The sequence below is a fragment of the Beta vulgaris genome, chromosome 5, assembly GCF_026745355.1.
Source record: "Beta vulgaris subsp. vulgaris cultivar EL10 chromosome 5, EL10.2, whole genome shotgun sequence".
Classification (NCBI taxonomy): Eukaryota; Viridiplantae; Streptophyta; class Magnoliopsida; order Caryophyllales; family Amaranthaceae; genus Beta; species Beta vulgaris.
In genome coordinates this window covers 21,380,206-21,396,510 of record NC_079206.1, presented here as the reverse complement: position 1 = coordinate 21,396,510, position 16,305 = coordinate 21,380,206, and the positions used below count along the sequence as shown (strand labels likewise).

At 35.5% G+C, this 16,305-nt stretch overlaps 2 protein-coding genes and 1 long non-coding RNA gene across 3 annotated transcripts; 1 reads left to right on the top strand and 2 right to left on the bottom strand.

Moving 5' to 3' along the window:
* The first annotated feature begins 437 nt into the window (after positions 1 to 437).
* LOC125497540 (uncharacterized) lies at positions 438 to 9,093 on the top strand. The gene is made up of 2 exons (XR_007274440.2): positions 438 to 608; positions 3,048 to 9,093. It is a non-coding gene; the product is annotated as an uncharacterized LOC125497540 (long non-coding RNA).
* A 4,202-nt stretch (positions 9,094 to 13,295) lies between these two features.
* LOC125497835 (uncharacterized) lies at positions 13,296 to 13,844 on the bottom strand. The gene has a single exon (XM_048645534.1). It carries the CDS (start codon positions 13,842 to 13,844, stop codon positions 13,296 to 13,298), a length of 549 nt encoding a protein of 182 aa, XP_048501491.1.
* A 240-nt stretch (positions 13,845 to 14,084) lies between these two features.
* Positions 14,085 to 15,237, bottom strand: LOC125497836 (uncharacterized). Its single transcript, XM_048645535.1, has 3 exons — positions 14,989 to 15,237; positions 14,718 to 14,901; positions 14,085 to 14,608 (listed from the first exon to the last, which is right to left on the bottom strand). The coding sequence occupies exons 1-3, from the start codon at positions 15,235 to 15,237 to the stop codon at positions 14,085 to 14,087; spliced, it is 957 nt and encodes a 318-aa protein (XP_048501492.1).
* Positions 15,238 to 16,305: the final 1,068 nt, after the last annotated feature.

The following is a 16,305-nucleotide window of genomic DNA, read 5'->3' as shown; positions in this document are numbered from 1 at the left end:
AAAAGTAAATAATTTTAAATTGATTTTACAAAATAAAAATAGAAATAACTTTAAGTGACCGTTTGGTGTTTGTGTGACTGACCGCATGAGTCTCATGTACTTCCTTCGGTCTTTATTAGTTTACCCTTTGTTTTTTCAACAGAGTTTTAGGAGAAATAATATTTTGGGTAATAGAAAGAAAGGGAAACTATTATTTTATATTAAAATTGAATGAATGTGTAATAAAAAGTTAGTGGTCACTTTTCAAAAATATATATAAAAAAAAGTAACACAAATAAGGGACATCTCAAAAAGAAATAGGAGTAAGCTAATAAAGATTGGAGGGAATAATGTTAGTGTGGGGTTTGTCAAAAGGAAAAATCTGAGTTAATATTTATTACTTTTTAATTTTGCAACTTTTTCTTTTGTCATAATTTAAATAATTTTTTAATCGGAAAGTAACATAAAAAACCAATAATTTGAAGAGAAGAAAGCGTGAGTGCGTGACTCACTTTCTCACTTTTCTCTGTTCACTTTCTCAATTCTACCTCACCCTCACGCCGCTGCTGCTACTGCTGCCTGGAAACAGAAGATTAACAGGCTGCCGGAATTGCCGCTAGTGGATTCTGGTTAGTTCATCTACTTTTTTAAAAAGTGGGAAAACATGTATTTTGATTTTCCTTGTTTTGATTGTAATTTTGAAATTTGTGTGATATTGTTGAATGTTGGTACTTAGTTGCTATGAAATAGTTGTCATTTGTTGATGGATTAACATTCATTATGTATAACTTTAATCTTTGTCGAAAACTGATTTCTACAGCTTTAATCTTTGTATCTTGTTTGTCAACTACTCCCCCTCCCATAATATAAATCCTGATTTTATTTTTACACGGGAATTTAGGTAAAGTGGAATCTTGTTTTATTTTGGATAAAAAATATTCATTTTTATTATGAAACACTTACATTATTATATCTTTGTAACAAAAAATAAAACTGAACATTAATGTTGCATGATTTAATGTGTAGAGGAGTTTAAGGGGGTAGAAAATTCTATTTTATCATTAATTATAGTGCATTGGAAGCTGAAATTATGAGGACATTTTGAGAATAAATTATTTTCATGAGGGTATTTTGGGCATATTATTGATTGAAAATAGAAATAAGACTTTATTTTGGGACACCTCATAAGGAAACATGACTTATATTATGGGACGGAGGGAGTATAATCATGTTGATGTATTTTGAAGTATTTTACTCTATTTTGCTTTTAATTGTTAATTTATGAATTGGGTTTGATCGTTTTGAACCGTCATACTCCCTCCGTTTCCTAAAGATCTTCCCACTTACTGTTCCTACAGATACCAAGGAAAATCAAGTTGTGTGGGTTATGGTGTGAGTAAAGTAGGAGAGAAAAAGGGGTTAATATAAATAAACAAATAAAAAGGGGTTAAAGTAGGAGAGAGAAAGGGAGTAAAATTGAATTGATAATGTAATGGTGGACCATATGATAGTGACATGAGAGGGTAAATAGGGAAATTTATTTTGCCAAATAAGGAATAAAGCAAAAGAGGAAAGATCTTTTGGAAACACCCTTAAACGGAAAGAGAGAAGATCTTTAGGAAACGGAGGGAGTATCATAGTAATTAATACAGTAATACTAGTATATAGGAATTTGGTGAATTGTAACGTGTTTATGAATTAGTTTGAATTAATTGATTTATAATATAGATTGATTTTTGATTATTAATAGATCAAAGGAGAAACAATAACCCGATTGACGATTTATGTTCAAGAAAATGAAATCTCAAGGAACTTTATCTACTTTATTAGTAGATAGTGACATTCCTTCTCCTAATGCTAGTGAGTCTAGTGTGTCTCCTGCTCATAAATTCCCTCAAATTCAAGAAAATGATATGTATTTGGGTGGTTCATGTACTAGTAGTACACCCTTAGAGGAGGAAGAATTAGTTTATGATGCTGAGCTTCTTTCTCATGATCCCAGAAAAAGAATAAACACAATAGATTATTCGGCAAATCAGAAATTCAATTAGGAGATAGTATATTCTTAGGCCTTGTTTGGTTGACGAAATAAATCATGGGAAGTACAAATCTCTAGGAAGTAGAAGTATATGAAGTTGTTTGGTTGACAAAACCATGAGAATTTGCAGTTCCTAGGAAATTCTACTTCCTCCAAAATGGAGGAAGTTACTTACCTAGGTCCCCCTAGGTAAGTACTTCCCATAGGAAGTTCTATTTCCCATTATCAACCAAACACAATTTTACACTTCTTAGGAATTTCAAATAAATGGAAAAAATAACTTCCTAGGAAGTATGACTTCCTATATACAACCAAAAAAGGCCTTAAAAGATCTTCTTAATCAAATTAAAGATTCATAACTTTCCCATAAGAGACATTGGAGGTCCACGTCGAAGTATTTATTGGTTTGAAAAATAGGATTGGCTTGAATATAGTAATAAGAAAGATGCGACATTTTGTTTGGGGGAGATGCATTTGTTAATGGAGGATTTAGGTCATGGAATAAATCGGATAGGTTTAAGAAGCATGTTGATACGTGGAACTAAAAGTGCACACACTCTAGCTTATATGAGAAATATGTGAACTTCAGAGATGGGAAAAAAAAATCAATTGTTGATACTATTGATAATGTGAATGATGTGATTCAGAGTGAGTATGGACTACGTTTGAAAGCTTCAATTTCTTGTTTGCGTTTTCTATTACGACAAGGGTTGACATTTCATGGGCATAGAGAAAATGATGAATCTCTTAATAAGGGAAATTTCATTGATCTTTTAAAATGACTAAAGGCACATATGAAGATGTCTCAAAGGTCACTTTTGAAAATGTTCCTGACAATCGTCAATTAACGGCTCCCACGATTCAAAAAGGGACCATTAGTGGTTGCTATATTAGTCGATGATTAAGTGGTGTCTCTCAAAAGCAACAATTAGCTCTCTATTTGCATTATGTTCAAGGGAAACGAGGAAAGTTGTAGAGCGATTTCTTAAACTTGTTCATGTTAATGATATAACCGCTTTGTCTCCTAAAGGTGCAACTGTGATTTTACTTGTTGAACATTTATTGAGTCCGTCTAAGATTCGAGGACAAGGGTGTAACGAGGCTAGTAACATGAAGGGTGAAATCAATGGCCTTAAAACTTTGATTGAGGATGATACTCCAAGTGCTTACTATGTTCATTGTTTTGCTCATCAACTCCAACTAACTCTTGTTACCGTTCCTAACAAAGATAATGAGTGTGCTTGGCTTTTTGTTACACTTTTGTTGAATATTGTTGGAGTTTCTTGTAAAAGAGGAGAAATGATTCGAAAAATTCAAGCTCGAAAACTTGATGAAGCCTTGAGATGGGTAAACTTGTAACAGGCCAGGGTTAAATTAATAACTTGGTTTGAAAAGGCCGGTGAAACTCGTTGGGGTTCACATTACAAAACATTTCTAAATAGTATCAACTTGTTTCCTACAATTGTTAAGGTACTTGTGATAATTAGGAAGAATGACGCCAATGCGAATGATAAGGCAAAATCCCAAGTATTGTGTACTCATTAAAGTCATTTGCTTTTGTTATTATGGAACTATTAATGAAGACAATATTTGTGTACACTAATGATTCATGTCTTGCTTTGCAAAGAAAAGATCAAAAATATTGTTACTGCCATGAGACTTGCTATTATAACTAAACGAGCATTGCAAAGAATGAGAGATTGTGGATGAGAGACTGATAGGTTATTGTACTATTGTCAAAAATAATTCGTGTAAAACCTTCTAACAATATAGTAGGGTAAGTAGGGTTGAATCCATAGGGATATGGTCGTTTTAATCTAGTTTATATGGTATAGAGAAACTAAACAAGATCACAAATATTTGAATTAAAGTTCTAAACTAATCAAACTATGAAAATCAAACTAAAAAGGCTCTAGGGTAATGGTTCACCATGTTTATAACTATAATCTATCAAAATATCATTAATAATTCAATTATTTAGATATCTAGAGTACATGTTATTCCTACGGCCGGGTCTTAACGCTCTCAAATCAACATATGCTAGTACGGTCACTCAATATAATCATATTTGCTAATTATAGGTAAGCCTTTAAAGACTACTATCTCTCAATCTATGACTCAATATTAGTAATATTTAATCAGATAATTAGTCAGATTACGAGATTAATAATAAAAACACTAATCAATTAGAGAAATAAGTAACTAATCAAAGTATGAATAAATATCAATCAATAATCATATCTTATAAACATGGATTTCCAAATCCTAGAAATAAAAACTAAAAAATCATGAAATAAATAATGAAATCTAAGTTTACAAAGAAAAGCAAAATCAAAGAAATCAAGGAAAAGAACTAATGAAACTCATGAATTAATGAAGAAGAATAAAAACTAGGGTTTACAACTAAAAACTAGACAGAAAAAGAGGAGAAAACTAAACTAAAAACTAGAATACAAATAACGTGTGTAGCGAGGAGAGAGAGAAGAGATATTCCTAATCTATATAATATTCAATAACCTAATATGACTAGGAAAGTAATTTATAAGATAAGGAAAGTCTTTGAATATATCATTAAATAGGAGGATTAACGATCCGCGCGTACGCGTGGCAGATTCCAGCAGAAATAGTGCAATCTTCCGAAAGGCATAACTCCTTGACTAGAAGTCTCCTCGAGGCGTGCCACCTATCTTTGGAAATGTCTTCAAGTCTAGATTTCAAAATTTGCTGAAATCATTCAATTTTAAGAAGTAAATCAAAAGTTATAGGCGCCGACGAAGGAGTTCGGTGCCGATGGTGATGGTAGGCGGCGCCGGTGAACGGGAAAGGTAACATTGTTTGTGATGCGCACAGAAGAAGTTTGCTGGTGGGAGGTGAGGGAGCGTAAGGACCGGCTCATTAGCGAGGCAGAGGAGAAATGGTGTGGTGCTGGTAGAAGGTCGGGGTGGTGCGTTAGTGCACTGCTGGGTGAGACAAATGGAATCCGGTGATGTGGTGGGATGCGCCAGCGAACATAGCTGTGATCTGGTGGTGAGCAAAGAATGGGACAAGGGAACGAAGGAAAGAGAAGGTCACTGGAGCAAAGGTTTTAAAAATTCTCCCTCGCCCGGTCAAGAGAAAAAATAGCCCAGTTAGGCCATTTAGCCCGGTCAACCGGGCAAGAAACAGTTAGGCAAAATTTTGAAAATCTTCAAAATTTGCTTGCGCGCCCGGTGGGGTTTTTCTACCCGGTCGACCGGGAGACCAGATACTTCGCCAAATTCTTTTTTTTTTTGTCTTTTTTAAACTCGTTCCACCTACAACAAACACAAAAAAACACATCAAAGTGGGTAATAACACTAAAAAAAAGGAAGAAACAAAGTCAAAAATCAAAACAAAAAAGTAAAGAAAAGAGAAATTAAGTCAAGACTCGAGTTGCCTTTCGAGAAGCGCAAATTTAAGGTCTTGCATGACCATATAAGATTAGTAGACTACTCATAATATTTCAATGCTCTAAGAAGTTTATCATATGTTCCTGCAAACATCTCAAGAGCATGTTGTATAAGAATGGAAAGGAAAAATGGAAAAAATTAGTCCTAAAAATCTATGAAAACTACGAAAAGAAAAAGCAAAGGAAAAATTATATTTACAAGAAGAAGAATAAGAAAAAACGCTAGTCTTTTTACATGACTCAAAAGAATGAAAAGAAATTAATTAAGTTTACATTAGTTACATGATCATAAGTGTCATTCAAAAGGGGAGAAAAAAAAAAGAAAGATGGAGGATATAATATAGGGGAAGAGGGAAGATGATCAAGTTTTGAGAGAATGGAACACGAGACTCAAAAACAGTATGTGGTACTGATAAAGACTCATAAATCACCTCACGCTCAACTTGACTTTTCTCCAAAGAGGAAATTTGAACTATGGCTTCTTGCTCCTGCAAAACACCATCACATTAGTCGTTCTTTCAATGTTTTCATTATCCCAATAGCTCTCATTTATTATCCACCCCTCATTATCATAAAAAACAAATGGGTTGGGGTTCAAATTGGGAAGAGGGTCAAAACCATTTACTGATGTCACATCACACGAAGAAAAATCATGAGAAGTAGACTGACAATTAGAACAATAAGGGGGTGGTTTCATGAAAGTTTGGGGTGAAAGAGCAGATGAAGACATCTCCCACTCATAAGTGTCCCTAGCCAACCACACAAGTAAATCCCAACAATAATCAGGTGATTGGAATAGAAATCCCCCATTAGAAATTGATTCTACCATCATCCTAGTCTCTTCATTCAACCCTTCGTAAACCACTAGGCACATACCCCACAATTCATTTCCATGATTAGGACCAATAAAATCACCAAACCTATGATAGTAATTCCTAGAATTACTAACATGCACATGGGGTTCACAAAACATATGAGGTAATTCAGGAGAACTCATGCAAAAATTGAGAAAATTTTGATATGATGAATCAAAACTGTAAACATGAGAATCCTAGGAATTATTACTATGTTACCTAGCAAAAGAATTATCTCCATCATCAAAATAGCATGACTCCATGATACAAAAAAAAAATTCTTTTAAAAAAATAAATATTCACAAAAGGGAAAAAAAATATACAATTTAGTCTCACCAACAATAAAAACTAAATAGAACTATACCGTCTCACCGGCAACGACGCCCAAATTTGAATCCACAGAGAGATGGTCGTATTAATCTAGTTTCTATGGTATAGAGAAACTAAACAAGATCCCAACTATTTGAATTAAAGTTCTAAACTAATCAAACTACGAAAATCAAACGAAAAAGGATTTAGGGTAATGGTTCACCATGTTTATAACTATAATCTATCTAAATATCATTATTAGTTCAATTAATCAGATATCTAGAGCACAGGTTAATCCTATGGTCGGATCTTAACACTCTCAAATCAACATATGCTAGTACGGTCGCTCAACATAATCAGATTTGCTAATTGTAGGTAAACCCCTCAAGAGTACTATTTCTTGATCTATGACTCAGTATTAGCAATATTTAATTGGGCGATTGATCACATTGCAAGTTTAACAATAAAAACACTAATCAATTAGAGAAATAAGTAACTAATCCAACCATGAATAAATATCAATCAATAATCATACCATATAAACATGGATTCCCAAACCCTATAAATAAAACTACTCTATCATGAAATAAACAATGAAATCTAAGTCTACAAAGAAAAGCATAATCAAAGAAATCAAGGAAAGGAACTAATGAAACTCATGAATTAATGAAGAACAATAAAAACCAGGATGTACAACTAAAAACTAGAGAAAAAGAGAGGAGAAAACTAAACTAAAACCTAGAATACAAAATAATGTGTGTAGCGAGGAGAGAGAGAAGAGATATTCCTAATCTAAAAAATATTCAATAACCTAAAATCTAGGAAAGTAATTTACAAGATAAGGAAAAGTCTTGAATTCATTAAATAGGCGGATTAATGATCCGCGCGTACACGTGGCTGATTCTAGCAGAAACATTGCAATCTTCCAAAGACATAACCTATTGTAGGAAATCTCTTCAAGTTTAGTTTCCAAATCAGCTGGAATCATTCATTTCTAAGAAGTACATCAAAAGTTATGATCAGAAGAGTAGACGTGACTCCTTTTTCACATTTTTTCTAATGATTTTCCACTTCGTTTTTACTCAAACTCGTAGTATGACATAACCATATGATCCTTATTTATTGTAGATTCTTTCCAAGTGCTCCTAATCCACAAGCATATCTAATCATACTCCAAATATGTTCTCATGGCCTGAAATTCATCAAAAACAAGAAAACATACCAAATAGGAGTAGAATAACATAACTTAAGAATATGATGCAATAATGAAGCTAAATATGAAACTAAATTCTCTAAAATGCAACCTAAATGCACCTAAAAACTATAAATAAAAATGACTTATCAGAGACTCACTTGAATAAGGTCACCTCATTTTGCATGAAAAATAACATTATTGTTTCGGTTATGGAGGCCCATTATATCCCTTAAGGAAGATCTAAGCGTTTTCTTCAAGAAGCCACATACCTTCATCATTATTGACTTGAAGTTTTTATTGGAATGATTGATTTGTTACTCCAAGAACTTAATAGTGGATTTGATGAAGTGAATACGGAGTTGTAAAAGACCAATTTGCGTCGCACCTTATTCAACATGCGACGCAGATACCGAGCCCAATTTGCGTCGCACGTCACTCAACGTGCGACGCAGATACCAAGGCCACGAGGCCCAATTTCTTTTTATTTCAACAACCCTAGCGCCCATATTTCAATTTGATAGATATTCGCCCAGATTTCAGCCGCGTCACTCATCTCCTCTCTCTCTCTCTCTCCCCCTCTCCCTCTCCCTCACTCAACCCTAATTCCTCTCAGCCGTTTCATTATCATCATCTCTCTCTGTCTCCCTCTCCCTCTCCCTCACTCAACCGTAATAAGCCGTTTCATCTGCTTCTTCAAATCGAACCATTTGCTTCTTCACCAACAACGACAACACCATTTTCATCTGCTTCTTCAAATCGAACCATATGCATCTTCACCAACAACGACAACACCATTTGCATCTGCATCTTCAAATCGAACCATATGCTTCTTCACCAACAACGACAACACCATTTTCACCTGCTTCTTCAAAAAACATCTGATTCTTCACCAACAACGACAACACCATTTTCATCTGCTTCTTGAAATCGAACCATCTGCTTTTTCACCAACAACGACAACACTATTTTCATCCGCTTCTTCAAATCGAACCATCTGCTTCTTCACCAACAATGGCGATTTTTCATCGTTTTTCCCCCAACGAGCCCTTCGAATTTTCTTACTAATGTTTTCACTACTGCTAACAGGTATTGAAGAACGAGATTTGAAGAAAGAACGAAGTTCGCTCTGATTTTGGCAATTTAGGTTTTTTTTAAATATATTTAGTGCAATTTCATTCTTGTATGTTAGATCTGATTTTTTTTTTCGGTTCATTTTTTTAATTTCGTTTTTTGTATGTTAGATCTGAATATTTAAGTTTTTAATTTCGTATTTAAATTTTTTAATTTTGTATAGGTTATGGCTGATTGCTTTGTTGATTTTGTTTTTTCAACTTTTATTAGTTTTGTTGAATTTCGTTTTTCGCGAAAATTCAACTTTGTATTCACACTTCAGATCTTGCTGGGCTTTATTCTTTACTAGCTTTTATGCACGCGATGCGTGCGATGACATTTTTAGGCCTAATTATTACTAAGTATTAAACAAAAAGCAAATGCAATTTAGTATTTAAGGTCACCTCCATTTTGTGAATAAGATTCTTTGAAATACAATCAAATAGTATTTAAAAACACTTTAATAAATAAGTATAAGTAATGAAATTGCATTTGTAACTACTTTTTTGTTGACATTAACTAATTTTCTTGAAAATCCACGCACACTCATCAGCCCAGTCAACTTCAAATAGGTAATCAACGGTGTGGAACTGATTAATCTCCATGGTGTTACTTGGTGGATGTAAAAACCATGAGTATTCTTTGAAACCGAAAACTTACATAACTTTGTTGAAAACTGCTGCTCTTCCATTAGGCTGCAATTAATAGAGATATTAGTTTTTAGTTGTAAAACGATAAGTAAAAAAAGTTTAGAATACTTGACAAACCTGTTGAAGTAGTGATTTGATTCCAGTCGGAGTACACCGTAACATGTGTTGAGTTAGGTCATTCATCAATGTTACTCCCATTCTACCACTCTTGTCAGAAATAATGAGTCGAAGCATTAATCTGTCAATGGGAAAACACAATTAATAAACATTTGTGAATATTTGTAATATATGTAGATTAATGTTATAAAGTTTATACTGGAATAGTTGCAGCATTTGTTAGATTGCACCGTACACATTTATAGACCGTTTGGGTGATGAAAATTTTTCTTATGCAACGATTACATGCTTCGCAAATAATCTCATCAGGTTATGACTCAATACGCCTCACATGAGCGACTAATCGATAATAATGAACCTATCATAGAAAAAACAAATATTCGTTATTTTGTTTTGTATTGATAATTCCACTAATATACAAATTGAAAAGGTTTATAGTTATTTACACTCTTTATAGTAGGTAATTTAGATGTCCGAGTACGAATGGCATTATAAATTGCAATTGATGAATGCATTGCAAATGGACATGAGCGGAAAGCCACAACCCGTTTCTGTGCCGTTTCTCGGTGTCATACCTGAATCGACAGTATGTGAGAATCAATTTGCTATACATAATAATGGTGCGTATAAATTTTTTTGATTAGTTGATTGGTGTCAAACTGAATGTTGCATACCATGCAGATAATAAACTGGTAATTTGTTCTCTGTATTTAAGTATATTCTGCTGTAATCGCCGGTCGTAAGATATACCCCGTTCACTAAATGATTCCCAAAAATTAATCTTGGTCACCATATACATATAAAAATTTAAAAGCAATATCTTTGTTGTATGAAAAGGGATGTTATTCATACCGTGGTAATTTTTCAGATGAAGCCCACATGCACAACAATTGAATGTTGTTTCCCATATAAAATGGTCCATCTCGAAGACATGAACATAATCATTCCAAACAGTTAATTTGATAATGATTCACCTAGAGAGAATAAAGTTAAAAAAATCAATGCACTATAATATTAAATTGTGACATTAAATAATGAATGTGCACGTACGTGTTATCCATTATTGCAACATCTCTTTTAAAGAGTTGTTTCCAACCGGTTGAATCGGTGATACATCAAGGAGTATTCCAACGACATCTGAGAAACGTTCACCATGCATTAAATATGTGTTTTCGTAGTGACAACATGTATATGGTTGGAAATAAATAGACTTACCGAATAATTTGTCACTGCAATCAACATGACCCATATATGAGATAAGCACTCTCTTGCAAAAAAAAGTGGGCATTGCAAGGTCATCTTATTCAAGAATGACATAAGATGCATCAGTCAATAACATCTGTCTGGAATCGTCTGAACAATGTCATTTGTGTATCAGAGGCACTATCTGTACAGATTGGAGCACATAGATGTAGCCTCTTGAAATCTCCCAAGAAATCTCTCAATATGAGGGGACAATACAGTACACTGTATGCCATCACCCTATAAAGCAATAATGATAATAATTATTATGGGTGTAATAATGGAAAGAAATTTATAATATATAAGAGTTATTTATAATTTACCTCACTATCCACAAAAAGCATTTTCCAAACTTGTTTGCAAGCTCCACGATGTGTGAAGGTGAAGATGTCAAAATTATGAACCAATCGTGCTCGCACATCATATTTACATACTCCGCAAGGAAACAAATGAGCAAAGGGTGTACAATGATATTCCATCCTAACAATTACCACAATTACATGCAAATATACAAAACATCACTTTCAATTGATACTGTTAAATCTAAAACATCGGGTGCATTAAAACCATGTATAAACTACATACTATCACAAAGTATAATTCATAACATTTATTAAATTTCATAGAAATATGATACTAAATGTAAGATACACTATGTAGAAAGTAACAAAACTTCCTTGTACACAATAATTTTTGTGAACACTCCTTCCTTTCCTCTAATCTTTCCATTGACGACAACAATCTTTGTCGTTTCTCGGAAATTCCACGCGAAAGTGCAACATACAACTGCCATGGCTAAATACATGATCAGGAAGATATATCCCAACAGTGGGATGGTTTGCCCTTGAGACTTGTTTATAGTTAAACCAAAACTCAACTTTACGGGAATTGCTTTCTGACCATCTCAAAAGGTAACCTAATATCTTCAGCAGTTTTCAACGGAATTCTTGGCAAAAAGACCCTGTTTCCCCTTGCATGTCCAGTTAAAATCTCAGCATCGATGAAATGATCCTTTAGCGAATGGCAAAGTAGTCGCGTTCCATTACGTACAAAGACCATTTTTAGGATCTATATTCCTGAGTAGCATTAGAGGAACGCCAGGTTTCAGTTTGAGCACATGCGGAGGCAGTCCTGACGGGACAATTGAATTTAGGAACTCTTGTGATACAGGTTTCTTGTATCATCAGGCACTGAATCAAATGAGTAGTATGTTCGTCCTTCCCGAGAAATCGTTCGATAACCTTGTCATTGATTCTATCAGCATTTTCGTTCAATGGAGTGATGATTGCTCTTTCAACCATAAAATTTCCATCACCGATGTGTTCATTTAGATTGGGGAAAATTTGATCAATCAACCCATCAATCGAGGTATCAGCAACAGTAGGGATAACCATGTTACTCGGCAATTTTATCATATCATCTGAAATGGTAGGTTCATCGCCATTTCCAATAGAGAGTAAGAAATTAGCGAATCCATTGTCATGTCTAGATCTCATGTTTTCTCTCAATTGCAGAACCGAAATATGGTTCCATAGTGGAGACCTTATCAAGGAGCATCAATCATTTGAGCTCTTGTTCCATTTCTCACAACAGGTAGAACTTGCCTGAAATCCCCACAAACACAATTATTTTTCCCCCAAATGGCAAGTCATTTCCCATTAAATCCTTAAGTGAACGATCAACTGCTTCAAACTGATACCTATGTGTCATTGGTGCCTCATCCCATATAATAACTGAAGAATGTTTTAAAAGAATGCCGGTTTTTGAACCCTTTGTAAAGGTGCATGACGATGAGCTTACTGGTTTTAATGGTAGTTGAAAAGTTGAGTGTGAAGTTCTCCTTGGTGCAACAATGGGCAGCAATTCCAGAAGTTGCTGTTGGGATAGCTATCTCACCTCTACCTTTTATAGTAGCTAATATAGCTCGATAAGATATGTTTTTCCAGTACCACCGGGACCATCAACAAAGAAAGCACCACCATTTTTTAAAGTGATAGCATTCATCACTGTGTCATATGCATGTCGTTGATCGCATTCAACTTACCTATGCACTCGGTATCCTCAGTAGGAACTGCACTGAGAAATACTCCTCCATACTTCAGATAACTCGTCAATATTTTCAATAGATTCTGGTAAACTTGGCAATTCATTGTAGTCTGATATTGTCTTCCTGAGCGGTCGTAATAAGCGATCCAAGTCTTTAAGAATCTTGTAAGTTAGAATTTCATTGTTGTTTTCTTGTCGAAGACGGGTAATCCTCGACCAAGTGTGGGAAGAACTCAAACCACAATGCACGTAACCCAGATGGTTGACAATATATTAAGATAGTTGCAAATAATCGTCTCAGTGCCGACGACATTCTTACCTGACATGCTTATGTAAGACATTGACATATGCTTTCATCATTCTCAATAAGATCTAAGGACTCAACTGCAGCTCTAAAGGTAGGGTGGGGTATCCTATTGACAGTCCTTAAATGATCATATGATTGGGGCCCTTTGACATGGTTTAGTAACATTCTTAGGTAAAACCTTTCAACATCCAGAGGTGAAGCTACATACAATCGACTAATTACTCTCTGCATGGTTTTCCTTCGGCACCACTCTCGCGTGGAATTAATCCATATATATTTTTCTGGAAACTCTCTATATAGGTAATCTCTGGCTTCAGGATCTACTGAATTCATCCTGAAAAACTCAGTCAACATTATTTTTGAGCTCCTTGGGTCAGCCAAAACGCTTTCTTTAGGTTGGTTTCCTTCGAATCTAACTTGGTGCATGTTGGGCAAGTGAACTTGCAGACGGTCTACCGACGGGTTCATCCGAGTCATTGGAAATTTGTAAAATTTCCACATAGCTTCAGGTGAACAAATCCATCTTGCATCAATAAACTGTGCAATCTCATCCCCATTATGAAATTCCATTGAAACTCTATCAGAACCCTTATGGATGTATTTGTATAAATATTTGACACACATAATGTTGATGTATATCTCTACATTAATGTGACAATCATACTTATTCAACAACCACGGGTTATAAGGCACTACCCAACGATTATCTACAGTTACTCGTGAATTCTCACGTAATGGTACAGGTGGAGCATCTTGACGCCGACGGTAGATGGGATATGAGTCATTTCCTTGCTTTGTACAATTAGAGAATTACTTAGGAAACCCCTTCTTACAACTCCCTTGTTTCATGCATGGTGAATGTGGATTCTGGACACCACATGGGTTGTGAATCATGTGTTTAAGAATCCTTTTATGGAGCTCTGATTCTTGTTGTTGGTCAGGAATTTCTGCTCTCACTATTTTATCATAATCATCAGGAGTGGCAAGCTTGTCACTTTGGTCAAGAATTAGTAACATATGAACATGTGGAAGCCCTCGTTTTTGGAATTCAATCACATATACATAAGCAACTACCTTCCCGAGAACATTCCTTTCTAACACATCCTTTTTTAACTCCTCGATCCTGGCATGAAATACCCTTGTTAGCAAGTCTGGACGATCATGAGGTTGATAGCCAGGTAGTAATTCTGCTACTATTTCTGACCACGACAGATTGCACGTCATAGTAAGGAATATGTCTGGCTTGCCAAATTTGTGCACCAAGGCCATTGTATCTTGGTATCGTTGATTCATATTTCGCGGACTCCCAACAGATTGATGATGGAAGTATAGTTCTTCGTCCAACATTTTTTACATGTAGGTAGAAAGTGCATAAAATAAGATTCAAATAATATAGATGTGTATATTAAAGTAAATCATTATCGATATTATGTGAAATCATACCTGTATTGTGTTCTCCAGTATTGTATGAATCCTCTAGTCCCTTGTACAAATCTGCACGAATTGTGTCTTGGTTGAGTGCAACCCATCTCAAATTGGATGCTTGCATCTTTACACAGTTGTCCACAGCAAATTGTTGAGTTAAGCGGCCAGCTCTTAAGACTATAGAATCATAACATTCTCTCATCTATTTCAAGTATAAATTGGTGAAGCAGTTAGAATAATCATAATGATTAACATTGAGGATGGAGAATGGTTGTGATATTGTATGTACCTGAAACATATACGAATAAAATTCTCGGCATGTTATCTTCTTGCCATTTATAGATCTGGTGTTTAAATCCCAACCGTAAGAGCCGTAAGGAAATAATAGAGGATATTGTAGTGGATCGTAATAGCCTGCAGTCTCTTTGATAGACATGAGTCGTCCAGTGACGGACTCTACCATGACATCCCTTTCTTTTAGGTTGGTAATATCATCACCTCCGACAACAACTGCTGCAACTTGAGAGGCTGAAGGCATTGAATAATTATGTTGGTTAGGAGGTTGATCTTTTATGACAAACTTGCATTCTTGTATGTCATCTCATTGAGCAAGATGTCGGAGAGTACGAACAAAAGGATTGTTCTCGTTCAAAATATTTTTTATCCTATCAATGATATCCACTCTTAACGTTGCATTTTCTGCCATTCGATGCTCATTTTCATGCTCGGTATCATATATGTACATTTGAAGGAATCTAGGACGATCATTTGAGTTCAAAGGTAATTAACCACCAATACGATGATAAATTGAACCGTGAGCACGATATGTGTACACACCTTGACGTGTGTTGGCTAATTCATCATCTATAACGACTCCCATTGAAGTAAATGCGAAAACATGATTATACTTTCGAATGTTCAATCTGAAATGTTCCCCATCCTCTCCTTGATGAGAATAGAGGCCTAGTAGAGCAGATGACAAAGGGAATTCAGGTAGAGGTGTCAAAAACTGGGCCGACCCACGGGTGAACCCGCATCTGACCCAGACCCAACCTGTTCCGAGTCGAGAGTGGTCGGTTGGAAAGCCGACCCATTCCGACCCAGTGTCCACCCGTGCCCAGTTTAACCCGTGAAATTGGTAACTCAACCTGAATTGGGCCGACCCAGGTTGACCCGTGCCTAGTTGTACCCGTGAACAATGACCCAGACCCAACCTGTTTCCGACCCAAAATGACCCGCACCCAACTTCACCCGCCAATGACCCAATTAAACCCACCCAGTTATCACCCAACCCAGTTGTGACCCAACCCAGTTGTGACCCAACCCAATTAGCGGCCGACCCAGTTATCACCGACCCAGTTATGACCCAACCCAGCTATCACCGACCCAATTGTGACCCGAGCCAGTTACCACCCGACCCAACGGCCCAAAATCATTCCAACTCAATACAACCCGACCCAAAACCATTCCAATCCTTATCACCTTAAAATATGTTTTCTAACAAGTGTTCAAATTTTTCAGAGACAAATGGAGTACTTTGCATTAGCCTAATGCAATGCTTATTTGCACCTGATGCAACGCCTAATGAATTGTTGCAATACAATAG

Coding starts and splice junctions, on each gene's coding strand:
- LOC125497835 (XM_048645534.1), bottom strand. CDS start 13,844: ATGGAATTTCATAATGGGGATGAGATTGCACAGTTTATTGATGCAAGA.
- LOC125497836 (XM_048645535.1), bottom strand. CDS start 15,237: ATGCCTTCAGCCTCTCAAGTTGCAGCAGTTGTTGTCGGAGGTGATGAT. Junction 14,902..14,988: donor TTTATTCGTATATGTTTCAG/GTACATACAATA, acceptor TACTTGAAATAG/ATGAGAGAATGTTATGATTC. Junction 14,609..14,717: donor TACTGGAGAACACAATACAG/GTATGATTTCAC, acceptor TGTTGGACGAAG/AACTATACTTCCATCATCAA.